This window comes from Platalea leucorodia, assembly GCF_965183815.1.
Source record: "Platalea leucorodia genome assembly, chromosome: 4".
Taxonomy (NCBI): domain Eukaryota; kingdom Metazoa; phylum Chordata; class Aves; order Pelecaniformes; family Threskiornithidae; genus Platalea; species Platalea leucorodia.
Genome location: NC_138826.1, coordinates 121,025,445 through 121,051,199, shown reverse-complemented (window position 1 = coordinate 121,051,199; position 25,755 = coordinate 121,025,445). Strand labels below are relative to the sequence as shown.

The window sequence follows — 25,755 nt, the reverse complement described above, 5'->3', positions numbered from 1 at the left end:
CTCAACTGTTACACTACTGTCACAATTCAGGTAACAGAAGTCAAAGTAATGGCATGGATGACATAGATCTAAATACTTGAAAGGCACAGATGCATGGGATAAAACAATGCCTTGGTTTTGCTTTCAAAAAAAAAAAAAAAAACCAAAAACCCCACACTAGAGTCATTCACTTTCATCATGAATTTATACAACCAAAATGAAAAGGTTTCTTTAAAGGACCTAAACCATGATGAGAAATGCATGTGGAATGTGTTAGGTACTGATTTGTGTACTATGCATTTGCTGACCCAGGAAAATTCAAACATATACTGGAGAAAAGAGCCAAGACAAACGTATAGCTTGGCTGCATGAAGCAAGAGGTTTATTTGTTTTATCAACATGATTTCCATTTAAATTTCTCCGAGATTCACTCAGTGCATTCTGGAAGAGTCCCCTAAAAAAGCCTTCAGAGATAATGACTTTTTTCCAAGTGAAACAAATTCAACCAAGTGGCAGTTACTTAGGAAATGGAATTTAGCAAACATCATATATCTTGATTTGAAGCTGAAGGTGTTTTCAGAGAAATCTGTAGAATCTTGAAGATTCTGGAATATTCCTCCTTCTTTTCTACTCCTTTTAACTTCCAGTGGCAGTCCACCAACCTCAAGCATTCAACTTCAACAACTACGTTTAAAATACACATAAAATGTACCACTGTCCACTGGTGTGATCACAAAATGTAATTAGCAACGGTATAATTTAACCACAGAATTTTCCTACATGATTTCTATTAACAACCAAGAATTCAAAGAAACTACATACAGTATTTTCTATTTATCAAAATTAAGATGCCTGCATCCTAATCTGATAAAAGAATGAAGAAACAAAAAATTCTGTGACTTCAAAAGTCAGAGTGTGACTTTCAGAAAAGTGAAAGGATTTTATTTATTTATTTAAGCAATATCTATACCTTTCGTGAACTCTTACCTGCTGTTTGTTGCCTTTTCGTGTTAGCATGACAAATGGCATTGTGTCTCCCGACTCTGACTCTCCTTCCCCACCTCCAAGTGGGGGACCCTTCTTGAGCTGACTTTTGAGATGTAGAGGAATAGCAACATCCAACTGATGTACTTTAACAGATTCGCCACTCCGTTGCTATTAAAAAAAGTAAACTCTATGAGTGATCAGATGCTAAAAATGTCAGTCTGGCAACGTTCATATTTTCATGGCTGCGAAAAGTTTTAACCTTCCAAGACAACAGAGTAATATATAAATAAACGTATTATATTTTCCTTTGATTTCCTTGCTTGTGAAGAATAAAGTTACAGAGACAGAATATTTCGAATCTCAAAGGAATTTTAGATAATTTAACCTTGTAAGGAAACAAGTCTAGAGACTTGATTAAACACACTTGAGAATGGACATTCTACATCCAAGATTTTTTTGTAGCATGTTGTTAATTCCTCATACAGGGCTTGCAATACTCAACACTTAAACATTTACCAGATGTGACTGAAAAAAAAAAAAAAAATGCAGGGCTTAAAGGTTATGTAAATTTAAATGCAGCTACATTTTAAACATTAAAACCTAGGCTTGGATAGTCTAGGATGTCGGAAGCATTGCATAGTATCTGATGCAGTTATTCATTCAATAAAATGCCTTTCAGCATGTCATATATTCACTGGGCAAACAATACAATTAACAGCTATTTTACTAAAAGCTACTTATCCAAACATGTCAATTGCAGAGAAGAGGCCACAACTAAGAAAAAACCATCCATGTTCTTTAGTATGGTAAGCTATGCATTTATCTTTTACTTACTTAAAAAAAAAAAAAATCAAATACAATTAGCTGTACAGCAAATTACATTAATTTAAGAAAAATAAATATTTATACCTGAAGATTTTCCAGCATCATTTTATCCAATGCCTGAATGAAGTCCTCATCTTCTGCACAAGGGACATGCTTAAGTCCTCCTCCTTTAATCATTACTTCCTATTGCAATAGGAAAAAAACCTTTTATTACATTAGATCCAGAAATATGAATACTCAGTCTAGAAATAAGGGCAAAAATATCCTTATTGCTTCCGTATCATACATAATCAAAAGCTAAAAAAATAAATTGTTAAAGAAAAGTTTTCAGCCTGGATTATTTTCTTGAAGAAATATTTTCTGACGTTTATTGCATTAATTATTATGAAGGCTGGCCACTCATTCTGACATACCAGCGTACGTGTACAGATGCGTGTGTACACATTCTAGACATGGCAACAATACAAAGAAAAGTCCCTATTCCTACCACACCTAATTTAACTAATTTTTCCATTAAATCCATAATGTTAGATGGTCTTTTCAAGATGAATAGTATCCTTCAGTATTTGGAAAGCACAACATGACAACAAAAATGTTTGAAGTCAGTACCCCAACACATTGTTCTATAATGATCATTACTTTCCTTACTATGTAGCTGCAATTCATGCTCAATCGGATGGGTTCTTTTGCTGCAGATGTTATAATCTGCTAATCCCAAATCTGTATTTTAGGAATTTTGCACTTCTTGGTTTGTCTCCTTTTCAGTTTTGAGATCTAGTGCAGAGTAACTAGTTTACCTTGTTGTACCATATCAGTTTGCTACCATTGCTGGCATTGCAAAACCATCACTTATGCAACTTTTCCAGTCTAGCTACCTGTGAAAGCGCACGGTCCTGTGAAAACATGTTGTTGTAAAGTTGATGGCATAAATACTTTCAGAAGGTAATAATCAAAGTTTGCAAATACAAAAATAAGCTCCAAAACATATTTAAAAGAATAGGAGGGAGCGTTCTTGCTATGTTTTCCCAGATAAGTTATGAGCAGCATTGGAAAAAAACAGTCAGTAAAGAAAAACAAAGATGCAAAAGTCAATTCACTTATTTAAAGTAACAACACATACTGTGTTCTCCTCATCGGTTTCATTTTCCTTATTAGAGTCTGTAAGATAATCCGTGTTTTCTTCCTCCTCTTCTTCACCTTCTTCTTCCTCATTGTCAGAGCCCTCCTGAAATATTCAATGTTTAAAATTTGAGAGTAGAATAACTTCTGACTGTTTTAAAACAAAAAAGACCACTTACATCTGATTCCTCATACATGTTTTCTGCACCTTTCCTACCCTCTCCTCATCCAAACCTGTTTAGTTCAGTTTGGTCCTAGTAACTTATTTTGTTATGTTTTGTAGTTAATGTTTCAGTCTGAACTCGATCAGCTGTATCTGCCATTTTCACAAACATACAGCAGAAAACTGGGAGTAGTGGCTGAGACACCAGATGGTTGTGCTGCCACTCGGAGGGAGCTCAACAAGCTGGAGGAATGGATTGACAAGAACTCATGAAGTTCAATGAAGGGAAATGCCAAGTCCTGCACCTGAGAAGCAATAACCCTGTTCACTAGTACGGGCTGGAGGCTGCCCATCTGCAAAGCAGCTCAGCAAAGAAGGACGCGGGGTCATGGTGGACAGCAAACTGACCAAGAACCAGCCATGTACCCTTGCAGCAAAGGCATCCTGGGCTGCATTAGGAAAAAGCGTTGTCGACAGCTCAAAGGAGGTGATCCTGCCTGCCTGCTCAGCACCGGCAAGATGCATCTGGAGTGCTGCGCCCAGCTCTGGGTTCCCCAGTACAAGACAGATACGGACATACTGGAGCAAGTCCAGCAATAGGCCATGAAGACGATTAAGGGACTGGAGCACCAGTCATAGGAGGAGAGGCTGAGAGAGATGGCGTTGTTTAGTCTGGGGAACAGAAGGCTTGGGGTGGGGTGGGAGATCTCAATGTGTATAAATACCTGAAGGAAGGGAGCAAAGAAGAGGGAGTTGGACTGTTCTCAGTGGTGCCCAGTTACACACCCAGAGGCAATGGACACAAGTTGAAAAATTTCATTTAAACATACGGGAAAAAAAAAGCCTTCTTTACTGTGATGGTACTTAAACACTGGAATAGATTGCCCAGAAAGGCTGTGGAGCCTCCATCCTTGGAGATATTCAAAACTTGATGGGACATTGCCTCAGGCAACCTGCTGTAGGTGACCCTGCTTTGAGCAAGGGAGGTTGGAGAAGATCTCCAGAGGTCCCTTCCCCATACCCCAACCATTTATGATTCTAATAATACTGTTAATTTGTGGGTAAAGGCACAAACCCAGCCAAACTTCAGGGACTTTAACGCTGAGAAGCATAGACTGAAAGAACGCTTACTAGTAAACCAACCAACCCAAGCATAAGGAGAAAAAGTGTTTCCTATTTCCTTGATGAACTCATTTTCTCACAACACTACCATTACCATGTCAACTTTGCTGTGTCATAGTGACAAGTTAGAATTTCTATGTACGTCTCTTTTATTGGCTCCACCATTTTTGATTCAAAAGATTATGGGCACAGTAAACAAGGAAGGTTGTTATGCTCCATAAATCTTTTATTTATTCATATTATACAGGCATACTCTGAATGCCTGTTATTTTTCCTCTCTGACTGCTAGTCAATACATTTGCTTCTACAACAGATAAAAAAAATTATCTGAAAGTGTTTTCATGCCAAAAAACTGAAGGCAACTTTTTGTTGAGAAGCAGCACATCCCCTCAGCAAAGTTGTCAGGTTCAAGTTTCTGCTACAATTTCTCTGGGATAAGCCTCCGACACTCTGCATTGTTTTCCATATATACAAAACTGGGATGGAAGTACCCTCAGAGTACTGACTGGGTTGTGCATACCCACATTTCACCTGCTAACTCTATGACATACAAGGGCTTCAGAAAGTAATAAGTAATCAAAATATTGATTATTCATTCTTTTCATGCAAGGCAAGGTAAATCATTAAGTTCACCTCTTCTTCTGGCTCATTTACTTCACTTTCATTTCCAGATTGTTCCTCTGTCTCTGCTCCACCTTCCTCCTCTTCTTCATCCTCTTCCAGATTCTCTCCTTCCGTAATGGAATCTTTGGAATCTTTGTCATTCACAATTCCTGAAATTTGGAAAAAGAGAAAAAATTAGAATAAGGAACTAGAACAGAATTAGAACAGTAGAACACATATAACCACTCAAGTTATATGTGGAAGATCACTTCAAAAGTCCATTGTTACTGAACACTAAAACTTCCAATGGGTCATAATGTTTGACTTCTGAATTAAACATTTTCTATATGGTTACGTTACTCCTAAATGATTCCCTGCCATAAAAGGAGGAAAACATTATGGAGAATGTTTAAAATCTCCCACAGAACAGCAATCAAGAAGCTGCACTGTGCAAACTGCTTCAAAATATCCTCAAACAAAATGTGCAACCTCACTGAAACAGGCACTGAAATATGAGCACTAAATTACAGATGCTCTACAAAACCAGCAGAACCCAAGACGACATCAAGCCTCTGCAGTCTTAGTTCCAGTACTTCCCACTACTGCCAATTAACAGTTTTTAAACAGCAACTTTCTCAGCCTGTAATAAATTTCTAGTTTTTCTGTAATAAATTTCTAATTTCTATGTTTTCTAATGCTCTGAGGCTGCGCTTGAACCTATGAGGATGTAGGTGCCTATATAATGTCTTTAGGAAATCAGAGTCTCTTCCAGAAGTATTATCTAGTGTGCTCATCCTACTTGCGGACAGGACTGACAGTTCTTTCACTGAGTTTTAGTTCATCTTGCAGTTTTCCTTACTGACCTGCTTGCCACCCCTATGCCTCAAGACATTTTAGTTTACTCTGTGTGTAAGGTATAAAGCATAGCCCCCTAAACCTCTGTTTTCTTTCGTTAAGGTATCCTTCAATGTAGCACCCTTATCTATACCATTCCTACAGCAGTGAAAAATAAGTTTTTGCTTCTTTCAGTGCTTCGGTGTCCAATTTAGTCTTAGATACAGATTTCAATCAGAACTGTTTTCAGAGAAAGATATTTAAGAATTCAGCATGGTTCTGATTCAGGAAAAAATGAAGACCTGTTTTTAGAGAACAGCTATTGCAAAAATTAAGTCATCCAATGCAAAAAAAGAACAAACTTCCAGCATATGCTATTGTTTTCATACATTCTTTTAATTTTTTCATTAATTTAAAAAGCCACTTAATGCTCCAGAGGATCATGGTTTGAGCTAGCAGAAAGCAATGCTGATGCCAGCCTTCTGCAACACAGCAGATCTAAGCCAGTAATTTTTCAAAGATTTTACTAAGGAGTAAATACAGTTACTATGCAGTTTGTCATTCATACTTTGACATTATACCAACCATGCTTAGGGTCGGCCGTTAGCTTAAAGCCTTCTGGACAGCAAATGAAGGCATCAGTTCTGTGCTTGTGGCACTTCTTGTTTGTTCTCTGCCATATGCAAAGAACACGTGCGGTAGTACGCTATTCTTCAACAGAAGGCTAGATTCTGAATATACAACTGGTTTGGGGCATACCAGATTTTTTTTTTTTCCTCCACCTCCAGATGCCTTTAAGAGAAGCAATACGCAGACACACACAGCCAGGTCTCCTTACAAAAAATTTGACTACGATCACAAAGATCAGCTGTGGGAGGAGGTGAATCTTTACAGCCATGCTTGAATTAGACAACACTCAGAAATAAAGTGAACAGTATATATGGCTGCATGGTAGTTACTGAGGATTTCAGTTCTGGGTGAACACACACACTCTTCCTTCTTCGTATTCCAGAGGTTTCAAAGCATTCTTTTTTTCCCCTATTTATAAAAGCTGTGCTCTTCAAAATCTGTGCTGCTCCATAATTACGCAAGAGTTTCTTTTGACTCACTCAGTATATTCTCAGCGGTACAAATTACCGGAGCAGCACAGGAACCAACAGTCAGTTCCCAACTCAAGGTCTGCAGGCAACGAGCCACCCCGCTGTTCTGCCTAGAATTACACTTCAGACTGATAAAAAGCAAAGCACCTCCTGGTCTTCAGCACAATACCTTCTCAGTGTTACTGTCCACAGGCCGAGGAACTGTGGGGACAAACTGGTCAAGAACCGCAGTTTTACCAGAGCTTTTGCTGAAGTATTAAAAATCTCATTTCCTTCAGATATGCTCACCCCTATTGTCATAACCATCAAAGATCAGAAAGGCAGATGACAACCTTCCTGAGACCACCTTCAAACAGTCCTAATAGGAGGACTAGGAACTATCCCACCCTATACTGGTGTTTAATAGCAAGCAATATCAATATCAAGAAAAGCAACACACTTGGGGAGGACACATGACACAACCCACTTTTTAAAGGCTGTACTGTTGACGGGCTTTACTCGTGCCAAAACAAAGACAATAAAGTGTTCTCCAACACTTGCTCACATTCAGTGACCACGTATCTCCCTCTTAACTACACCAAACTCAACTGCTGTAGTGGTGGTGATTCAGAGAACAGAAGTTCTTATGATTTGCAGGAAGGAAGTGCTGAGTATCTTTGAAAAGAATATTACAATTTATGTAACTAGTGGTAAATTACTTCTTGGTTATCATTTTGAGAGCATAAAAGCTAGTAATTTAGATTGTACCATAAGGAAATTTTTATCTGCATTTCAGTTGTTAAATAGGTAATTTTAAGGCATGTCAATTAAATGAACAGCATATTAAAAATATAAATTCCTCCTAAAACAGAAGTTGCAACGTTTCACCTGGCAATTACACATACTCATCCCACTGGATTAAAGGATTATTCTTAAAAATTGAACTTGTCTGACTAGATGAAGTGCTATTAAGACTATAATTAACACTTATAAAGTGTAAAATTTACATATAAAAGCTTTTCATGACCAAGCTTGTCTTCAAATAAAAACGGAAGATTAGAAAGCAACTCCATTTAATGAGAAATGAGCACAGCAGTATCCAATAATTAGCAAGAACTGATAATGTACAAAAGGTTTAAAGGTTAATATGATGATAGTAGTTTTAAATACACACTAACCAGTATTTTGTCAGCTGAGCTGTGCTGCAAGCCCAACTCTTTTCTCCTGAAATTAACTGATTTTTAACACACCAAGATTTATAAATATATATCACTGTAGTCTTAGCAGGAACTACAAGGTAGCACACAACGTAGCCGACAGATACATTTTAAGAAAAATACACTTTAACCATCCAACCAAAGCTCTAATTCATGAAAAGGAAATCATTCTCTGGCCTCTATGGAAACGTAAAGTCTATTCAAAATTATTCCAAAGGAAGCGTAAGGCCCAAAGTACCCAACAGCATTTTAAAAGCAAAACACGTTCTCTGTTTTATTGTAGCCTTACACTAATGCTTACTTTGACACAGCAGCTCCAGTCAAATCCAGCACTGTGGAAGGAACACAGAGTTGCAAGCGACCAGTCTACCAAAATGACCAAGCTGGTTTCCACCAGTGCTCACCAACCAACAGGCTGCAGTAATTGACTGCACAGATACTCCCTGCTTTTTGTAGTAGAGCATGCTTCCTGAATTTTTCTGATTAAATTCATAGTTTTCTTCCTCATCGTTTGCACCATACTACTCCATATACTTATTTTTATATATACATACATACACACACACACACTCCCCTTCTCCAAATACTACTATATTAATAGTATTCATATTGACTTTTTTTTTTAAGCAGTCAATCACTTTAGAGTTATGGAGATTCTACATTATCTCTATGGTGATCAGAAAAACGCAAAGAAGTTACAAAAATATTTCTATCATGAGAATAAAAAGATCATATCATGAGAATAACAATAGTTACCTGTCAACATCATACAAAAGATAATTCTAAGAAATACAGGAATTGTCAAAAGATCTTATTTCCCTTGCACATTTTCTTACCTAATTTTATTAAGAATTCTCGTTCCAAGTCTTGCACCTGTCTGATAGCTTCTTCCAGAGAATTGCAGAGCTTTATCTTTGGTCTCAGCAGTTCCAGTGTATCGCTGATCATATAGTCTATGTCTATAGGAAACGGGTGGTCTTTTGTCCAAACATCCAGACTTTTTTTCCACCAAACGTACCGCTAGAATACAAATTATTAAAATAAATTATATGCACACTGGCATTTATAAACTATTTAACTTATGAAGTTTGTAATGCCTAGCCATGGTTGTACAGTAGAAAATGCAGAAGATTTCACATCACTACTCTCATATTTCATACAGCTATTAGATATTTTGATATCACTAAACATTGTTTGATAACAATGGATACCAGAAATATTAAGAATATGCTCCTTTTATCATAATGACTGTTAGAAGTATGAAGTCTGAGCAAAAAAGCACTGAAAAGAAAGTGCCTTCTAAGGGCAGATTCTTTCTATGAGAGATGAGCACTTAACAATTGACCAGCTTTCAATTCCTTCCTCCGTGTATTTTCAAAAAAATTAATTCTCCCAAAGGAATATTATGGGGAGAAGGGAAGAAACATCACAAAAAGCTTTAAGACTGCAGCTAGCATGAAGTCATTTATCCAGGTTGCTTTATAACAAATTAGCGCATACCACTTACAATAAAATTGTAAAACACAAATGTTGATCTTAAGCGAACCTGACAGTAGACTCTGAGAACAAAGGTGTGGCAAAAATTGCATCTGAAAATGAAGTATGAGTAACAGAATATTTATTTGAAAGGTGACATGGTCAAAAGGAACACTTGTGGAAATTGTAAGGTGTAATGAAAATATAATGGCTTCTTCACTGGCAAGTTTATTTTGGGTTTAAATATAGGACCATACTGTACTTCATTTTACATCTCAGGTACAGATGAAGGATATGCATCCTGAAGGTATGAAATAAGTCATTATCACCTTCATTTTAAATTATACTAAACCAAGGATAGTAAAAGAGAGAAGCAGAAAGAAAAAGAAATTAAGTCCCAAGAGTTTTAGCATGAACTCCATGGACTGGAATTCCACATTTGCTCAGAGGAACCCATTCCAGTGTTCAAACACTCCTGTTATGAAATCTTTCCCCCCCCCCCCCAACATGTATTGAGTCAGAAATTTCTTTTCTGCAACTTGTGACCATTACTTCTCATCCTTTCACCATGCATGCCTAGAAATATCAGACGACTCCTCTTCTACAAACACTATCAGCTGAAGACAGCAACCTAATTAGCATTCTCTTCTCTAAGCTGAGCAAACCCACAATGTGAGAGCTGAGAGCCTCCCAATCATTTTGGCGACCCTCCACTGGACTCAGCTCAGTTTGTTGATGTCTCTCCTCTCATCTACCAGGGAGCCCTGAATTGGGAACAGTGCTCCAGATGTGGCCTCACCAGTGCCAAGCAGAAGGGAAGGGAAAAAAGGGGGGGCGGGGAATCCCTTTCCTGGCTACACTCTTGCCAACACAATTGGCCAATACTGTTGGTCTTCATCACCCTAATGGTACAGAACTTAATGTCATGTTCATACAGCCCAGGAGTCCCAGCTCTATTCCTGCAAAGCTGCCTTCTAGGTAGTCAGTGCCAGGCTGTATTGTTGCATGGAGATATTCCATCCCAACTGCAAGACTCGATACTTACCTCTGCCGGAATTCATAAGGTTTCTGTCAGCCCATTTTTCCACTTGCTGAGACCCCCAGAAGGGGGGAACCTAAACCCTTCAGTCAATCAACTGCTACCCCAACGTCCTGCAAGTTTGTTGGAACAGTAACATCTACGTATGACTGAACATACACGCCACTAAAATAAAACTGCTATGGGACAGACAGGGTTCTAAAAATTATAGTGCTAGAAAACAATGAGAGAAATATGTAACAGACTGACTTAAATTAGCTTGTTAAAGAAAACTACAGAACTACATAAAATTTAGTTTAGAATACCTGAAAATATACAAGGAAGCAATCAAGCTTTCGTTTGCTGGATCCTCTGTCAAAATACTGCCCACAGGTATCGAGGATAGTACAAACTAGTCTGATTCTGAAAAGATGCTCTGGAGGGTCCAGTGGACTAGGACTACCATCAGGGTTCACACCAAACGAGGTGAAAGAATACAGAGTTCGAAATATTACAGCTGATTCCACCATTCGATAATTGTAAAGCTCCCCCAAGAACTTGGCACTGCTGATCCGCCGTTGGTTAAACTTTGGCTGGTTAACCTTTATCAAAAAAGAACAAAAAACTCACTTTATCATGCAAACACAATAGAATCTTTGTAAAAGGTCTGTTGTTTGGTTTTGTGCATTTTTATTTTTTTTATTTAAGAAAAAAGCAGTCTAAAAAAATTGAAAGAATTTGTTATAATAAAAGTTCTTTACGGCTACATACATTACACAAAGTTAAACATTAAAAAGTAGTTATGAAAGCTGGTCAACTAGTAGTTATTATAAAGTTCATACACATTTAGCATACACTCTGTCTTAAAGCTATGATGATTCTTCATCACCCAGAGAATTCCTGGAATTATAACACCTATCAGAATACAGACTAGTCTCCAAGTTACTTGAAGTTGCATCAATCTGACACTGTGAAAGAATAAATTGTATGCCCTTACTATGATGGGGGGACAGAACAACAGTTCTGGTAACCTTTGCAGTTTGTTGGGTTTTGGGGGGGTGTTGTTATTTTAATTTAAATAAACCTACATAAAGCAAACAACTGAGGTAGAAAAGTCGTAAGACATAAATCCAGAATCCAAGGATTTCTTTCTTTAAGCGAGATTATTTTACTCTTTTCCTTTCAACATAAGTAGATAAGTATAGCTTAATAAGAATGTTGGTGGTTTACCTCCATTCCTAGTCGAATATCCTCTAGCACTCCATCCACAACATGAATTCCAACATCTTCCTGGTAAAGGACCAACCCTGCTAAGAGGTTGGCTACACAGTGAATACTATTATATTTCACATTCCAGATGTTGATCATACAGCATATAACATAGTCTTTTACTTCTGCATCCTGCCAAGGCAGCTTGCGCATCTGTCTCAGGACCTAAACCAAAATTTAAGACAAGCTTAACATTTTAGCAGGCAAAATATCAAGATATTCACTGCCATCCCGTCTCTCACAGTTGGGATGAAATCCCTGTAAGCACCTGCAAGCAACCTCATTCTTTTTCAAGCATCCTCCAGATCTGCAGTAGCTACAGAAAACTTTATATATGTAACCCAACTGCTGTCCTCTAGCTACTAATCAAGCTGTCCAAATCTGTTCCATAATTTCCTTGCTCTTACAGTCTGTATTTAACTGTACTCTTTTGTCTCTTACTCTGAACACAAGATACTTAGCACAAAGATTCTCATTTCATTCTCTATTTGTTCAGCACTTAATGCTGTGGAGAATGCAGGTCCATGACTGGAGCTTCTATGCGTTACAATAGGAGAAATGAAACCATCTTAACAATCAGGGATACAAAAATGATCCCTCTTCCTTGCAATTAAAAAAATTATAACCCTCCCCAAAACCTTCAAAAGTTAGTACTACATCACTTCCAGTAAAATCTGTATTAAAGATTTCAAAAGGATTTACCTTCTCTGTGGTGACCTTGGAGAGATCCTTGTAAAGAAGCTTACGAATATACTCCTGCAAAGGAGGACGTTTTTTCTTCACAGTTTTTTCAGCTGGAGGGGGATTACAGTAGTAATAGGCATTTTCTACCATTGTAACATAGCGAGCATCAAGATGCATTGCTTGTTTTTTTCTCATCATTTGTTCCTGGAAATAAATGCCAATGATCAGTTAAAGATGTTGACATGTTACATGTTCAAGCCAAAGGCTTTTACAGTTACGTTTAGAATAAAGGAAACATGAAAGTTGCAGAAAAGCAAGTTAAAAGCTTGGGTAAAGAGAGGAAAGGACAAAACATATATATGGTTCTGTGTTGCTATTTCCAGGGCCATTTTTCTTTACAAACCCCATTTTTATAATGGTTCATCTGTGGTGAATAAGGTTTCAGAAAAGTATTTAAAGTTTAACTTGAAATCTAAATGTTACTGTTTAGATAAATGGTTAATAAGATTATTAGCCACTCTATTCAAAACACGATTTAACTAAAGCAGCTGAAATACTGATGTCTTGACACAAGCATAGTGAATCATCATAAGAGTGGCAATCTACTTTTTACAACAGTATGCAAGTCCAGAGAGTTTATATTGATGGTTTCACATGAAATTTCAGTGGTTTAGGCAATGGCATTTTCCTTATTACATGCTCCATTGCTGCTGTTCAGCCAAGCAGAATAGCCTGCAGCAAAACCCAGTACCTACCATAAAGTGGTATTTCAGGAAAAATCAGACAAGTTAAAGGTTTCTACATCAACACTAATTACTGTGCTTAATTGTCAGGATTGTCCTAATTTTCTCACTGAATACAATCTTTTCTCCATACTTCATTTTGGATATGTACTTTAAGATTTATTTTGTGGATTTTAAAAATTTCTTGTACCTAGAAATTCTGCACGAGAACTAAAGTAGCAGTTATAAGCTGCTAATTTTTACAGTAAAAGATGAGGATGAGCTTAATTCCACTACAATTTTTTTTATATGCATATGTGTGTTTATACATATATATGTGTGTGATTCTATAAGTTGCATTAAATTTTTACGTATGTCATATGATCTCATATATTCTCAGTCACTCTAAGGTGGTTCAACAGGAAAAGAAACTGCACTGGTTTAGACTTTATTATTTAATAGAAGTTGGCTACACAGGAATTTACAGCATCAAACAGATAAACAAAACTAACACCTAAGTACTGTTTTATCGCCGCACACAAATGTTAGTATATACATTCGTGCAGTTCGGTAAACAAATGAAGAGAGTTTAAACCTTCTCTGATCATTGGTGAAGCAGCACAATTTTGCATGCTGGTGGACTTTCCACTAAACTTGAATAATTTAAAGTTTGTTTTACAAGGCACTGGTTCAGTTCAACTGAAATGTAAACGTACTGAAACAGCTCCTTAACCTTGAGTTTCTGCTGCTAATTCAACAAGGAAGAGTAGTTTCGTGTAATATAGTAACCCAACAAATAACATTATTTTCCTCCTAGATTGTAGGCATCTATTGCCAGGAAGGTCTCAATCTGACACCAACCCTAAGGCATTTCATTTTTAACCTTTTCCGTGACACAAATGGCCTCCCACTTTGACTCCCTAACTGAGACTTCTTCTTTCCAAACGGGAGATTTCTGTCAAGTAGTAGCAAGTTTACCTACAGGTGCTTACCAGATGCACAGCACTTTCAACAATTGAGTACATATAAATTGTTTTATATGCGGAAAAAACACTTACAGTAGAAAGTTCCAAAACCTTACTGTGTCATATACATTACTATTACCTTTGTAAATTTTTCCCCTTTTCTAGATGCATCAGGAGAAAACACATCTTTGCTGCCTTAATGACATTTATCATGTTTTACTATAAACTGAAAAATGAAGTGGGGCAAAGTAAAGCGTAACACAGAAAACAGCAGAAGAGCTTGCAAATGCAATGTAAAAAAACCCTAAAACTACATAATTTGTACATTTTCCCATTATAAAAAGTTGCACATCATACTGTAAATAATAGGTTATAATTAAAATGTTTCTTCCCAGAAGAGACAACACGCACTACCCCAAGTCTCAAAATCACTGTAATTTATAATTTTTTTTTAACAATCCCAAGTATGTATTCTAACTCTAAGTGGGTGGTATTAGTCTTAATCTCTATTAAAAGTCATCACCATTTTAAGCAATGGTGTGTGTTTCAATCCTTTTTCATTTAAGGCATCAAGTCAGATGGAGAGGCAGGAAAGAGAAACCAAAACAACAGAATCATAGAATCATTAAGGTTGGAAAAGACCCTTAAGATCATCGAGTCCAACCGTGCCTACACTAACAAAAACCTTGACACATTTCAGAAGAAAAAGCAAGACATGCAGTCGAAAGCACTTTCAGCTAATTAACTACTTGGGTCTTCATTTTACTAGGATAAAATGAAGAACTACAAAAGGTAAAGCATTATATTTGAAGATTAGATTTCTGTTTTTCCTTTGATAAAAAGAGATCACAAACAACATTAAAATGTCCAGATTAAAACAGTAAAAGGGTTTGGTTTTCTTTCTTGGTGAGTAACAAAACCTCTCTGCACGTAGCATATATTGCAGACGCATTTCAAAAGAAAATCTGGTGAGAATTAGGAGGTGCTCCTCTGGTTAGTAGTCTTGCTCCCGCCCCTCCCAAAACCCGGTAACACCAATTTGCATTGCAAGAAATAGAATTTTTGCAAAGCAGCACCAAAAAAAAAAAAAAAAGTCACCAAGTAAAACCTAGGCAGCAGGAAAAGCCCAATTCAGAAAAGCATTTCAGCATGATTGACATTTAAATTATCAGATTGTAATAAGATACTGAAACTGTTCAGCTCCTCCTTCCCTTTACTACCTACACTGCTCTGCCCTGCTACTTGTTCCAACAGTTCAAAATTTTAAGTTTCTTGGAAGCACACTATTGTTATAGTGAATTAACACAGTCTCATTCTAACTACAATTACTTTGTCACAGCCTCTGTGTTCTCCCACAGTTTCAATTCCACCTAGGAGTCACTCCGAGAAACAAGCCACCCGTGTAGCTTCAGTTCCAGAGGTTTATAAATACAAGCGGTCTTGCCCTGAAGCTTAAAAAGACAATTTAACACAATCGTCTAAGTTAAAGGATTAAAAATGCATCAGAAGGCTTTTAATACCAAAACTTCAGATATTCTTTTAACAAGACCACAACAGCATAACAACATGATTATGCTACAGAAACATAGATCAAGATAATGCTGATCTTCCTTCCAAAGCACCAATTCAAACAATCCATTTATCAACAGACCAATCCTAAAGCCAAGTTAGCTTTACATTAATATTTTAAATTACAGAAAGGACACTGAATTTTAAAGACTTGCCAAGAAGAATGAGTAACAGAAATAAAAATTGCCCTGATAAAAGAAGAATCTTTAAGTAATTTGCAAAACGTGACAGTAGTTCTACGAACCCAAAACATGATCATTAAATGTATCTCTAGAATAAGTCACTTAGTGCTGCTAAGTTTGTGTCACTCTTACAGAACGCTTTGCTTCTTGAAAATTCATTTTCCCTTAATTACTTTTAAAATCCATTCTTAACTATGATTTTCTTCCACACCAGGACAAAGCAATACTGTCTTTAATAGGAGACATACAGCCTGTTTGGCATCTTATTACATAACATATCATCAGCAGTAAAGATTAAGACCAATAATTATTTGGAAGATCAACAGACCTTAATTGTACCCATAAGAGTCATTGATAAGATCAGCTTTACATTTACTTAGATTTTTACCACAAGATCCTAATTAGCTCGCTTTGGGAGTAATCTTTTCTACGGTTAACACTAACTGGTACCATAAGACTATGATCCAATTTCTATAACACTATTTAAGTCAAAATTAATCTCTACAGTTTCTATAGGGCAACATTAGAAGATGCAGCTATTAGATTTATATTCTACAGCCATCTTGTTTAGCTTATTTTACATCTTAATCAATAGATATTCCAAACTTACTCACCATCTCTATCTTCTCCTAGTTTCCCAATGCATAAGAAAAGACTACTTATCCGAAACCTTGTGAGGCTTTAAGCCTCAGTTATTGAAACAGTGTTTGTGGTTTGTCTTACATTTCACAGTTAAGTCGTGTTTAGCATTCATGCAGCAGATTTCAGCAATACCGCTAACAATCAGCATTTTTGTAGTGCATAAGACTAAAAGCTGTCAGTTACAAAAAGCAGCTCTGGTAAAGGTATTTAATTTTTTACTGATTTCTAGAATTTTTGTTAACTACAAAAAAATAGTAGCAATGAGTAAAGTGTTTTTTAAAGATAATGGAACAGTGTTTTCAGGGGGAAAATACTTGATTATGGAAAGGAATATACTTAACAATAATACATCAGCTGGCAAACCTTTAGAAAATTTTGCTTCAAACCTTTCAAGATACAAAGTACACTGCAACAAAAAGCATGAGCCCAGACCTTGCAGTTAATTTGTCCATCTCTTTCCTCTTGTGACTACACCGCTGCAACAAATGCTATGACATTCAAAGAGGTTCAGAAAAAAATAGCATTTTGTGGAAAAGAAATTGTACAACAATATACCAAAGTACACAACAACTGCTTCTCCATTAACTCTACAGCATGAGAAGGGAGGCTATAGATTGAAGAGAAAGACCTGCCAAGTCTAAGCCTCAGCTTTGATAAGAAAGGAGAGAAATACAGCAGAGACAATGATATTCCACAGCTTAAGAGCTGTGCCTCTAGAAAGAGATTCCAAACACTTCAACTGCTTCCTTCTAGAAGGGCACGCTACGTCCCCTTTCTCCCCCAAACGCAGAGACTACTTTCTTTACTGCAGATATACATGTCTATATTCTTCCTGCAGTGCACGGATTTGAAGGGAACTTTAAAACATCTAGTCAGACTTCTAATACAACAACGTGGTCTAGTAGCTGGTCTGTATCTGCTTAAACTGCTTTTAATTTAATGTAATTTCCTATTGCTAGTATCTATCTTTGAAGGACTTCTTCAACCATGTTTGACTCAGTCTCTTGCCTAGGACACAGAGTGTTAGGATTGACTCTCAAGCCAGTAAACATATTATTCAGGGCTCAAACTCATACACTAAAAAAGACCCAAAGCTAATCCTTGCTATTTTTAAATCTTTGCCAGTACTTATCTAGACTTATGGATACCAGTTCTACTCTTACCTCAATTACCAATCTCTAGTTCTAAAACTCCTTCCTCTAGTGTCTTCATAAACTTTTTCTTCAAGTTTAGAACCCCAGATCATAGAATCATAGAATCATTAAGGTTGGAAAAGACCCTTAAGATCATCGAGTCCAACCGTTAACCCAGCACTGCCAAGTCCACCACTAAACCATGTCCTTGAGCACCACGTTACCTGTCTTTTAAATACCTCCAGGGATGGAGACTCAACCACTTCCCTGGGCAGCCTGTGCCAGTGCCTGACTGCCCTTTCAGTGAAGATGTTTTTCCTAATACCCAACCAAAACTTCCCCTGGCGCAGCTTGAGGCACAGGGCACAGAAACCACCTCTTTCACAACTGTCTTCACCTCCAGCTGAAATATCTTATCATCTCTGGTTCCATTCACTACCATTTTTCCCCTCAAGTAGTATCTCAGGCATGTTCAGGTACAGCTACCACATTCTTCCAATCTCATCCTCTGTTTTTGCCCTATCTCTCAATTATATGTAGTTCAAAAGCAATAACTTTTTGCTTCAGAAATTTAATTCTTTGTTTACATTTTCTTTTAAGTCATGAACAGATTTATAGGTCAACTGCTGGTCTCCAGAATACTTTCAGAAAGCTATTCTCAGAGGAGGTGCAATCTCAGAGCTGAGACAACACTGGACAGGCTATAAATAACAAGATGGTACAAGTCCGTAGGACTACAAACAAAGGCTGATAGTGCCAAAGCAGCCTAGGACTTGAACATATGTAACACCAGTCCATCTCAACCCCATTTCACAACGAGGAGGCAAGATTTCAGGAAAACTGGTTCATTCTCCTCCCATACTTGTCTCTGTTTTTATTAAAGAATCAAGAATGTTACCCTCCCTGAGCATTCAAGACAAAACTTAATGAAAGTTTTCACTTAAGTAGTGCTCAAACACTGTAACTGATAATTAAGATATTAGTCACAATCATTGTTATGGTCAGACCACATCACAGAGCCAGGAAATAAAAGAAGTAATTGGTTTAATTCAGTACATGACACCCTCCCCCAAAAGATGATGAGTTTTTCTTACCAAAAGGACACTGGTTCTTAGGTGAGATTCTGGTGATCTAAAGAGGAATCTTCCACAGGTTTCCAGCAGAGTACATGCCATTTCAATATGGTGATGAGAAAAGTCTGACAGAAGCATCTGATATATATTTATATAAAAACACAGCATATTAAACATCTTTTTCAACTGCAGAAAACAGTAAGTTATATCTCCTAGACTCTACACTATTGTGGTGTTCCATATTCTTTAAGAAAAAAAATGCAAATTGATTTCATTGATCAGATGTTAACAAAATTCAAAATATTAATCTCATTTGAAAAAGCATTATAAGAACAGTCTAGACCGCAAATTTAGGCTCCAGAAACCTAAGACCAGGATGCTTCCTAAGCCTAGCAAAAAAACCCTACAATATTAAAACAAACACTATAATCTCTCACATACCCCTTTCAACTCTGTTATATCTGCTTTAAAATTCCTGCTGCTAGACTGGAAAACCACCACACAATCTTGCACAGGGACACAATAACCTCAAAGCACATCAAATTTAATTGTATTGTTTAAGTTAAGCAACAACTGAAAATTAACAGAGCTTTGCATTTTACAATATTTTATAGATGAGAGAGGAAAAATAATGAGTGCCTATAATTTTTAAGAATTCAGCTTTGATGCCTAATGAGTCAATGAATAGAAACTATTCCTAGAGGCAGCAATCTTAACCCATGTGAGTCTTCAACCACCTTTTATAAAAGGCACTTTTATTTTTACAACCCATTTTTAATTTGGGAATTGACATCAAAGATAAGTTTGAACGTTTATCAGCATGCAAACTGAGATAATACAGCCAGAGATTAATGCTTTCCAAAGATTTATTTTGTTCCTCAGCAAACAAAAACACCTGCTAAGATGGCATATAAGCATCTCCTTCCATCACTGAAAAGCTTTCTGCCTCTAACCCCTCCCCCTTACTATTATTTTCTCTGTAAAAAGATGACTTGAAATCAACATAATGGAAAGAAAAGCTTACTTCCAGTTTTGCAAGATACAGCAGATAAGCAGCAATGTCTACCTTTGCGTTACAAAGAAAATTATTAGCAATTTGGTTATGTCCAAAGGTGGAAGTTTATTTTAATATATTCCTACCATTAGCAAAATTAAACCATTCTAACTTCTAGAACAGCTATAAAAGTCTCCTCGTACACAGTAGCAACAGACATCAGGGCTTAAAACATCATAAGCAATGGATTAATGGATAACATTGGCAATAGATATATGAAGGGGAATAGGCTGGGGATACAGTATCAGCATATACAGTAGTACAGGACTATCACAACACTAACCTTTAAGCAGTGGAGAGTATCGTTTTTGGAGAACATCTTAAACTTGGTAAGCTCACCAATAAATCTCACAGTTTTATTCTTTGTTTCAATGTTGATCTGGTCCTTTTTTCTCACCTAAAAAAAAAAAAAGGAACCACCCACATTTGATTTTAGGCCCTCAAAAATACCTACCTCTTATAAATTACTTTGACCCAAATGTGCTTAATAAACTTGGGAATTCAGAAGTATTTGATATTTGTTTGGTTCCTTATGCTCTACCTTCATCTATCATCAGGTTTCCTAGAAGTCTCTCTACTACCTTGTTTCTTCAGAAGCTTTTGAATTTCTTTCCCCATCCCGCTGCCCCCCAAAAAACGTTAAGTCCTCTAACTTACCTACAGTTCTAGACACACACCAACGTGGCCACCCCACCTTTGCCACAGTGAAGTAGTGGTTAAGTATTCTAGATTCTATAGAATTCTATATTTTTAGAATCGATAAGTAGTCTCTATATGAATAGGACCCCACTTGCATAGTCCCTAAGGAAATATTAAACATTGACAGCTTTTTCAAGTCAGGTTTAAAGGGCAGACTTTTTTCTTCTTCTTTTTTTCTTTTAAATTTACTGACATCCAGCATAACTTTACTAACAAAGTACAAATTTGTATCTATGTCTAAACATAATCCACAAAACACAAAATTGTATTTCTCTCCAACAGAAATAGCTTTTCCTGAGAACAGTTAACTTCATAGAGTTAAGACTTAAGTAAGCCTGAGCAATTCATACACATTTTTCGTGTCAATATTGGGAAATAAAAAAAATGAAATCCATGAACTGCCATAAAACTCAGAAAACAGTGAAGGAATCATCACTGCGCACCATAACCAATTTGATTACAAAATTTAGAACAAAGTGAAAGAAACAACACTGAAAAATACATTTGTGAAGAACAGGAATTTTGGTTGATGAAAACTGTAAAAAATAATTTGAATTAAGCACTACGTTACAATAGTAACCACTATATTACAACAGTAACCTTGTAGCGGGGAATGTGTTGTTAGAATAGGTCAGTTCTCGTTTTAAATGCAAGTTATTAATTTACAGAAAACTCTTAACACTTACAGTTGGAGCACAGTTTCTAATTTTTGCAACTTTTGCTGTAGCTGTTGTACAGTTCATTTTAATATTATATATGCAAACATATATGGTAAGTTGTAAAAAAAAAAAATCTTTTTAAATGTACAAATCTAGTATTCTAGAACAAATCCACTCAGATGACAGAAAGATAGTCACTGAATTTAAGAATTATCATCTACATAATATCGAGCATTATTTTATTCCCCAAAGGATGACTATTATCAGATAGGTTAATTTGAATGCAAAACCCAAGATCAATAAAACATACATGAAATCTGAAATCCCCTTTCAGCATGGAACAAAGATCCTCTGCTACATCAGACATACAGGGATGCAATGTGGCAACCAGTCTTGCATAAAACGGTAGCAAATCCAACCTGCAAACAAAGGAGATGATAAAATAGATAACTAATTTATAGACAAAAATGTATTTATGTCTACAAGTATGGCTACCGTTTTACTTGTGAAAAGAATGAATGTGCGTATACTGACAGAACTATGTACCTGCAATTTTAGGGGCTCACGCTTCAGATTGCAATATCATTTAAAAATAACAATACAAGAAGGTATACTACCACATCCTATTGGAATCCTTCACAGTTAATTTCCTTTCAAAGCTACTGCCTTAGGTGAATGCCAATCACCATCTTAACTACAGAATTCGACCTTTAAGAAATTACTAGATACAAACAAAATCCGTATTCCTCTCAATATGCAAAATGAAAAATTCTTACAGACAACTCCATTTGTTATTGCGTTTTTTTTTGGTTTTTTGGAGTAGCAGCAGACATAACCAGGAAGGTAAGAACATCTTTATTTCTAAGGCAGCGAACTTCTAAATGAACGTAGTAGTTATTACATAAAACAAAGCTCAGCAGATGTGATGTGGCAATGCTTTTCCCCAAAACTCAGTAGTACTCCCACAAATAGTAATATTTCAAAATTTTCTACAGAACTTCCCTTTTTTTCTTTTCTCTTTCCTTGATTACGTGCCTTCATTCTCATTTCATAGTATCGCATGTTTACCTTAGGGAATTCTGGAGGGTAATTTGTGTTTTCCTTGGTTTGTACTTTGTTTCTTTCCATTAAAGACTGTCTGGTTGTAAAAATGGGATAAATGCCCTTAAACCTGGTTTGTGGCATCGTGAGACAGGACACAGAATATAACACAGCTGCTTTGCATAAATGTGCACGTATCACTTTTAAATGCAGAGAAACCAACTGCACTCTGAGGCCTCATAATGTCTTTTAACAAGCTGAAGAAAGTATTTTTGGTTTATATTCAGACGGTAAGTTAGTATTGTAAACAGATGAACTGTAGAACAAGCCTACTGTTTTAAGTGGAGAGAAACATCTTAAATTTGCATGCTTCAAGTGAGAAATTGCCTGTATGGAAAAAATGGATCTTGAGTTTATGAAGGACTAAGGTTTTCCCTACTGCTAGGGAAAAGGGGAGGAAAAAAAAAAAAAAAAAAAAAAAAGAGATGCTGCCGAAAAAATCTAAAAGCACAGTCGATACATAGAGCTTGCCCTGGCACAAAGTAAAACTGGAAGAGCATCAAGACAAAAACCCCAAAACAAAGCATACACGACTGCCTCCCCTCTCCTTTCTACTGCCATGTCACTAGAGCACATTTCCAAGATCTTTAATATCCATTCACAGAAAGAGGGACAATTATGTATTTAAATTGTGGATTAGAGCATCAGAATGTACTACCTGAAAGAGGGAGAGCTAAGCAGTCTCCTGATAATACATAAAACTCCTGGTGAAACATTGCAGATATCCTGGTTACCTATTTAAAAGTTTTTATTCTCTCTTGTTAATCAATAACTGAAGCAGTATTTACATTTTTCAAGCTTGCTGGAACACACAGTCAAGGATGACTAGCTACAGCAAATTACTACAATGTTATTAAGCATTTAGCCATTAACTCTCAGAGAAGAAGTGAAAGTCTCATTACTTCATGCACACATACAAAAGCTAAACTAAAAAAGGACTGTGGCTGGATTGAAGGTGTATATTTTAATTGAAGGGATTTCTGTAAGGCATCTCTTTTAAGACAAATAGCAGAAAGTTTTATTGTGGTCTGAACAAGTACCTGCCTGCTGAGAGATAATAATTTCATGTCTGTAAAGTGAACATACCTGGGGGAAAATTAAAGTCTTAGAGCACATTGTTGTTATTCCCTCACAGACCACAAAAAGCTTCTTCATGGGGAAGAATACTAAGACTGGGTATTTCTAAATAGGTGAAATATAATAAGGAAAAGCCTTGAGTCAATTACTGTGAAACTGGCAACCAGAGACTGAATCCATTCCCTTTCTCACAGGGGAGACAAAAATTCCTGTTCAGATGTGGAGATTGCAGTATCAGTGGCACCATCTACTGGTAGCTGCATTAAGGCTAAGCTAACTACGTTTGTTTTCTCCAAAGGCGTTTCTTTTTCTTGAGAAGGGGGGCAGAAATGAACTAAAAAAAACCACAAAACCCACAGTATTGCTTTCTCTTCCTGCTCTTCCACATTATGAAGCAAGATCTAGCATCAGGGATGAGTCAGTTACTCTCTGAAGCCTGTGTTAAGCACTCTGAATACAAACTACCATAGTGAATAACCACTACTTCTGACCATTGTCATTTTGACCACATACCTTGGATTGAAATCTAGTCAACTCTGGATCTCTGGATCACATGGACTGCACTTCAGTGAAATATTTAAGAGCACATCTTTTTTTGCAGAAATTAAAAGGTTAGTTTATTTAAACAAAACAAAACAAACACCCAACTTTGCTCAATTAAAGTCCTAATTGCAATCTCTCTAGAACAGGTGCATCCAAAATTTTATACCCAGAAAGAGCGGAGTATTTTGTACATTTGTTAACTGGGATTCTACCAGAAAGACAGCTTAAAGAATGAAGCAACAGAGCAAGAACTCCTGCCTCACAAGCATAATTGTAATCCTGATAAACGCAGGGCCTGAACAGGTACAAACTGCCACCCACACTGCTCATCAGTGGGAAGAGAATGATGCTGTGGAATTGGCACGCTCTCAGATAAGCACTTTTTGCTTTTGCTTCTTAGCCCTGGCATAAACTCCTTATCTCAAGCACATCCCTCAATTTTATCCTCAAATGAGACACGCCACTGAAACACTGATAAGTCAAGTTCAATTGAACAAAAAGGACATTGCTCTGAGGATTCTCAGGATAAAGAGCTGAAAGAAGGCAGATATACAGGACGCTTACAACTTTCAAGTTAAAATGCTCAGAACTATTTAACACTCAAGAAGCAGCTAACTGCTGAATTAAGAACAGCCAATGATAATGTTAAAAATTTCCATATGATGAACAACAGATCTCTTGGTTAGTAAACTTACAACTTCATAGGTCACCATAGATGGGAATGGCAAAAAAAAAAAAAAAAAAAAAAAAAATCAGAAGCCACAGCAGCCCCTATTTACTGTTTAGCATTTGTCTAGAATTGTAGGCCTAAAAAGATATTTCAAATTTCTCATATTGAAGTTGAAAAAATTCAACGAAATTGCAGTATGCAGTTAAATAATTATGTGTATCTGTACAGGAATATAATTCAGTTAGATAGCAAAGAATTACAGATAAATGCCCTAAAGCTGCGAGCAGTATGGGTTAAATCACTGCACTGTTGCTTTAGTGCAAACTATATAGTCCTGAACTAAAAGGCTAATAAATCAATTCTCCAATGTAAATCTGAAAGCCACTTGTATAGTAGCATTGAAAAATCTTTTTAAAAGGCTTTCTGTTCTGTTGGGTTGGAGGTTCAAATCGCGGCTGAAAATGTAAATCTGATCCATTCATAAGTATTCAACAGAGCAGTGCAATGATTTTGCATTCTAACACTAATCTATAGTTAGTTGAGGAAAACCCGTCCTTTTTTGTCAAATTAAGTTTTCTGTCTTGAAGAATCCTGCATTTGTCCCGATCTATCCAACCCTAATGGGAGCAAGAAAGCTCCCTGGCAACACTGCATAATGACTTTGACTTGACAGTGCCTGCATTACTCCTCAAACACGAAACCAGTTTTGTACTTTCTTGCTAAAATTGTTGTGCCTGCACATTTCCTAAAACTGATCTCTCAAGAGAAGAAACAGAACTTATTCTGTTATTGAAATATCTTATTATGGCTGCCAACACAATAGCTAGACTTAGACAGCATTATCTGATACGCTTGGAGACTAAACGCTTTTGGAAAATATACTGCTTTATCTACATCCTACAAGGATGCTTCTGGAAAATACACTGCTTTATCTACATCCTATAAGGACACTGTTCCTCTGAACCTTTCACAAAAAATAAAAAAATAAAAAAAAAAACAACCTGCCAAAAAACCTCCTCAAGAACATAACCACAACAAGCTTTCTTCTCTCATGGTATGCTTGAGAGCTATTGCAGAAACTCCTGGAATCAGTAAAAACTAGTATGCGACAACAAGAACAGAAGGTAAAGACATATCATTATGGCTCAGTGAAGAGATACAGGAAGCAAAAACATTGTTAATACACAGCATACAAAGCTTTGAAGCAGTGTGTCAAATAATTTTCTAAATGAATTTGTAGCATTTTATAGTAACTGTTAGTACTGTGTGCCATATACACACCTGGAGTGTT

At 36.6% G+C, this 25,755-nt stretch overlaps 1 protein-coding gene across 7 annotated transcripts in view; it reads right to left on the bottom strand.

The window, feature by feature from the left end:
* UPF2 (UPF2 regulator of nonsense mediated mRNA decay) overlaps positions 1 to 25,755 on the bottom strand; it is a gene marked incomplete at its 3' end in the record, with an annotated part of 71,701 nt that overhangs the window by 20,455 nt on the left and 25,491 nt on the right. For all 7 annotated transcript variants that reach the window (XR_014227960.1, XR_014227961.1, XM_082309952.1 and 4 more), the window contains 11 exons: positions 21,384 to 21,492; positions 19,999 to 20,112; positions 18,683 to 18,799; positions 12,394 to 12,579; positions 11,653 to 11,856; positions 10,749 to 11,024; positions 8,765 to 8,948; positions 4,829 to 4,968; positions 2,912 to 3,016; positions 1,876 to 1,974; positions 967 to 1,134 (listed from right to left, as the gene is read on the bottom strand). Coding sequence is in view for 5 of the 7 variants with exons in the window: in XM_082309952.1 (XP_082166078.1) it covers positions 967 to 1,134; positions 1,876 to 1,974; positions 2,912 to 3,016; positions 4,829 to 4,968; positions 8,765 to 8,948; positions 10,749 to 11,024; positions 11,653 to 11,856; positions 12,394 to 12,579; positions 18,683 to 18,799; positions 19,999 to 20,112; positions 21,384 to 21,492 (1,702 nt within the window). The remainder of the gene's footprint in view (positions 1 to 966; positions 1,135 to 1,875; positions 1,975 to 2,911; positions 3,017 to 4,828; positions 4,969 to 8,764; positions 8,949 to 10,748; positions 11,025 to 11,652; positions 11,857 to 12,393; positions 12,580 to 18,682; positions 18,800 to 19,998; positions 20,113 to 21,383; positions 21,493 to 25,755) is intronic.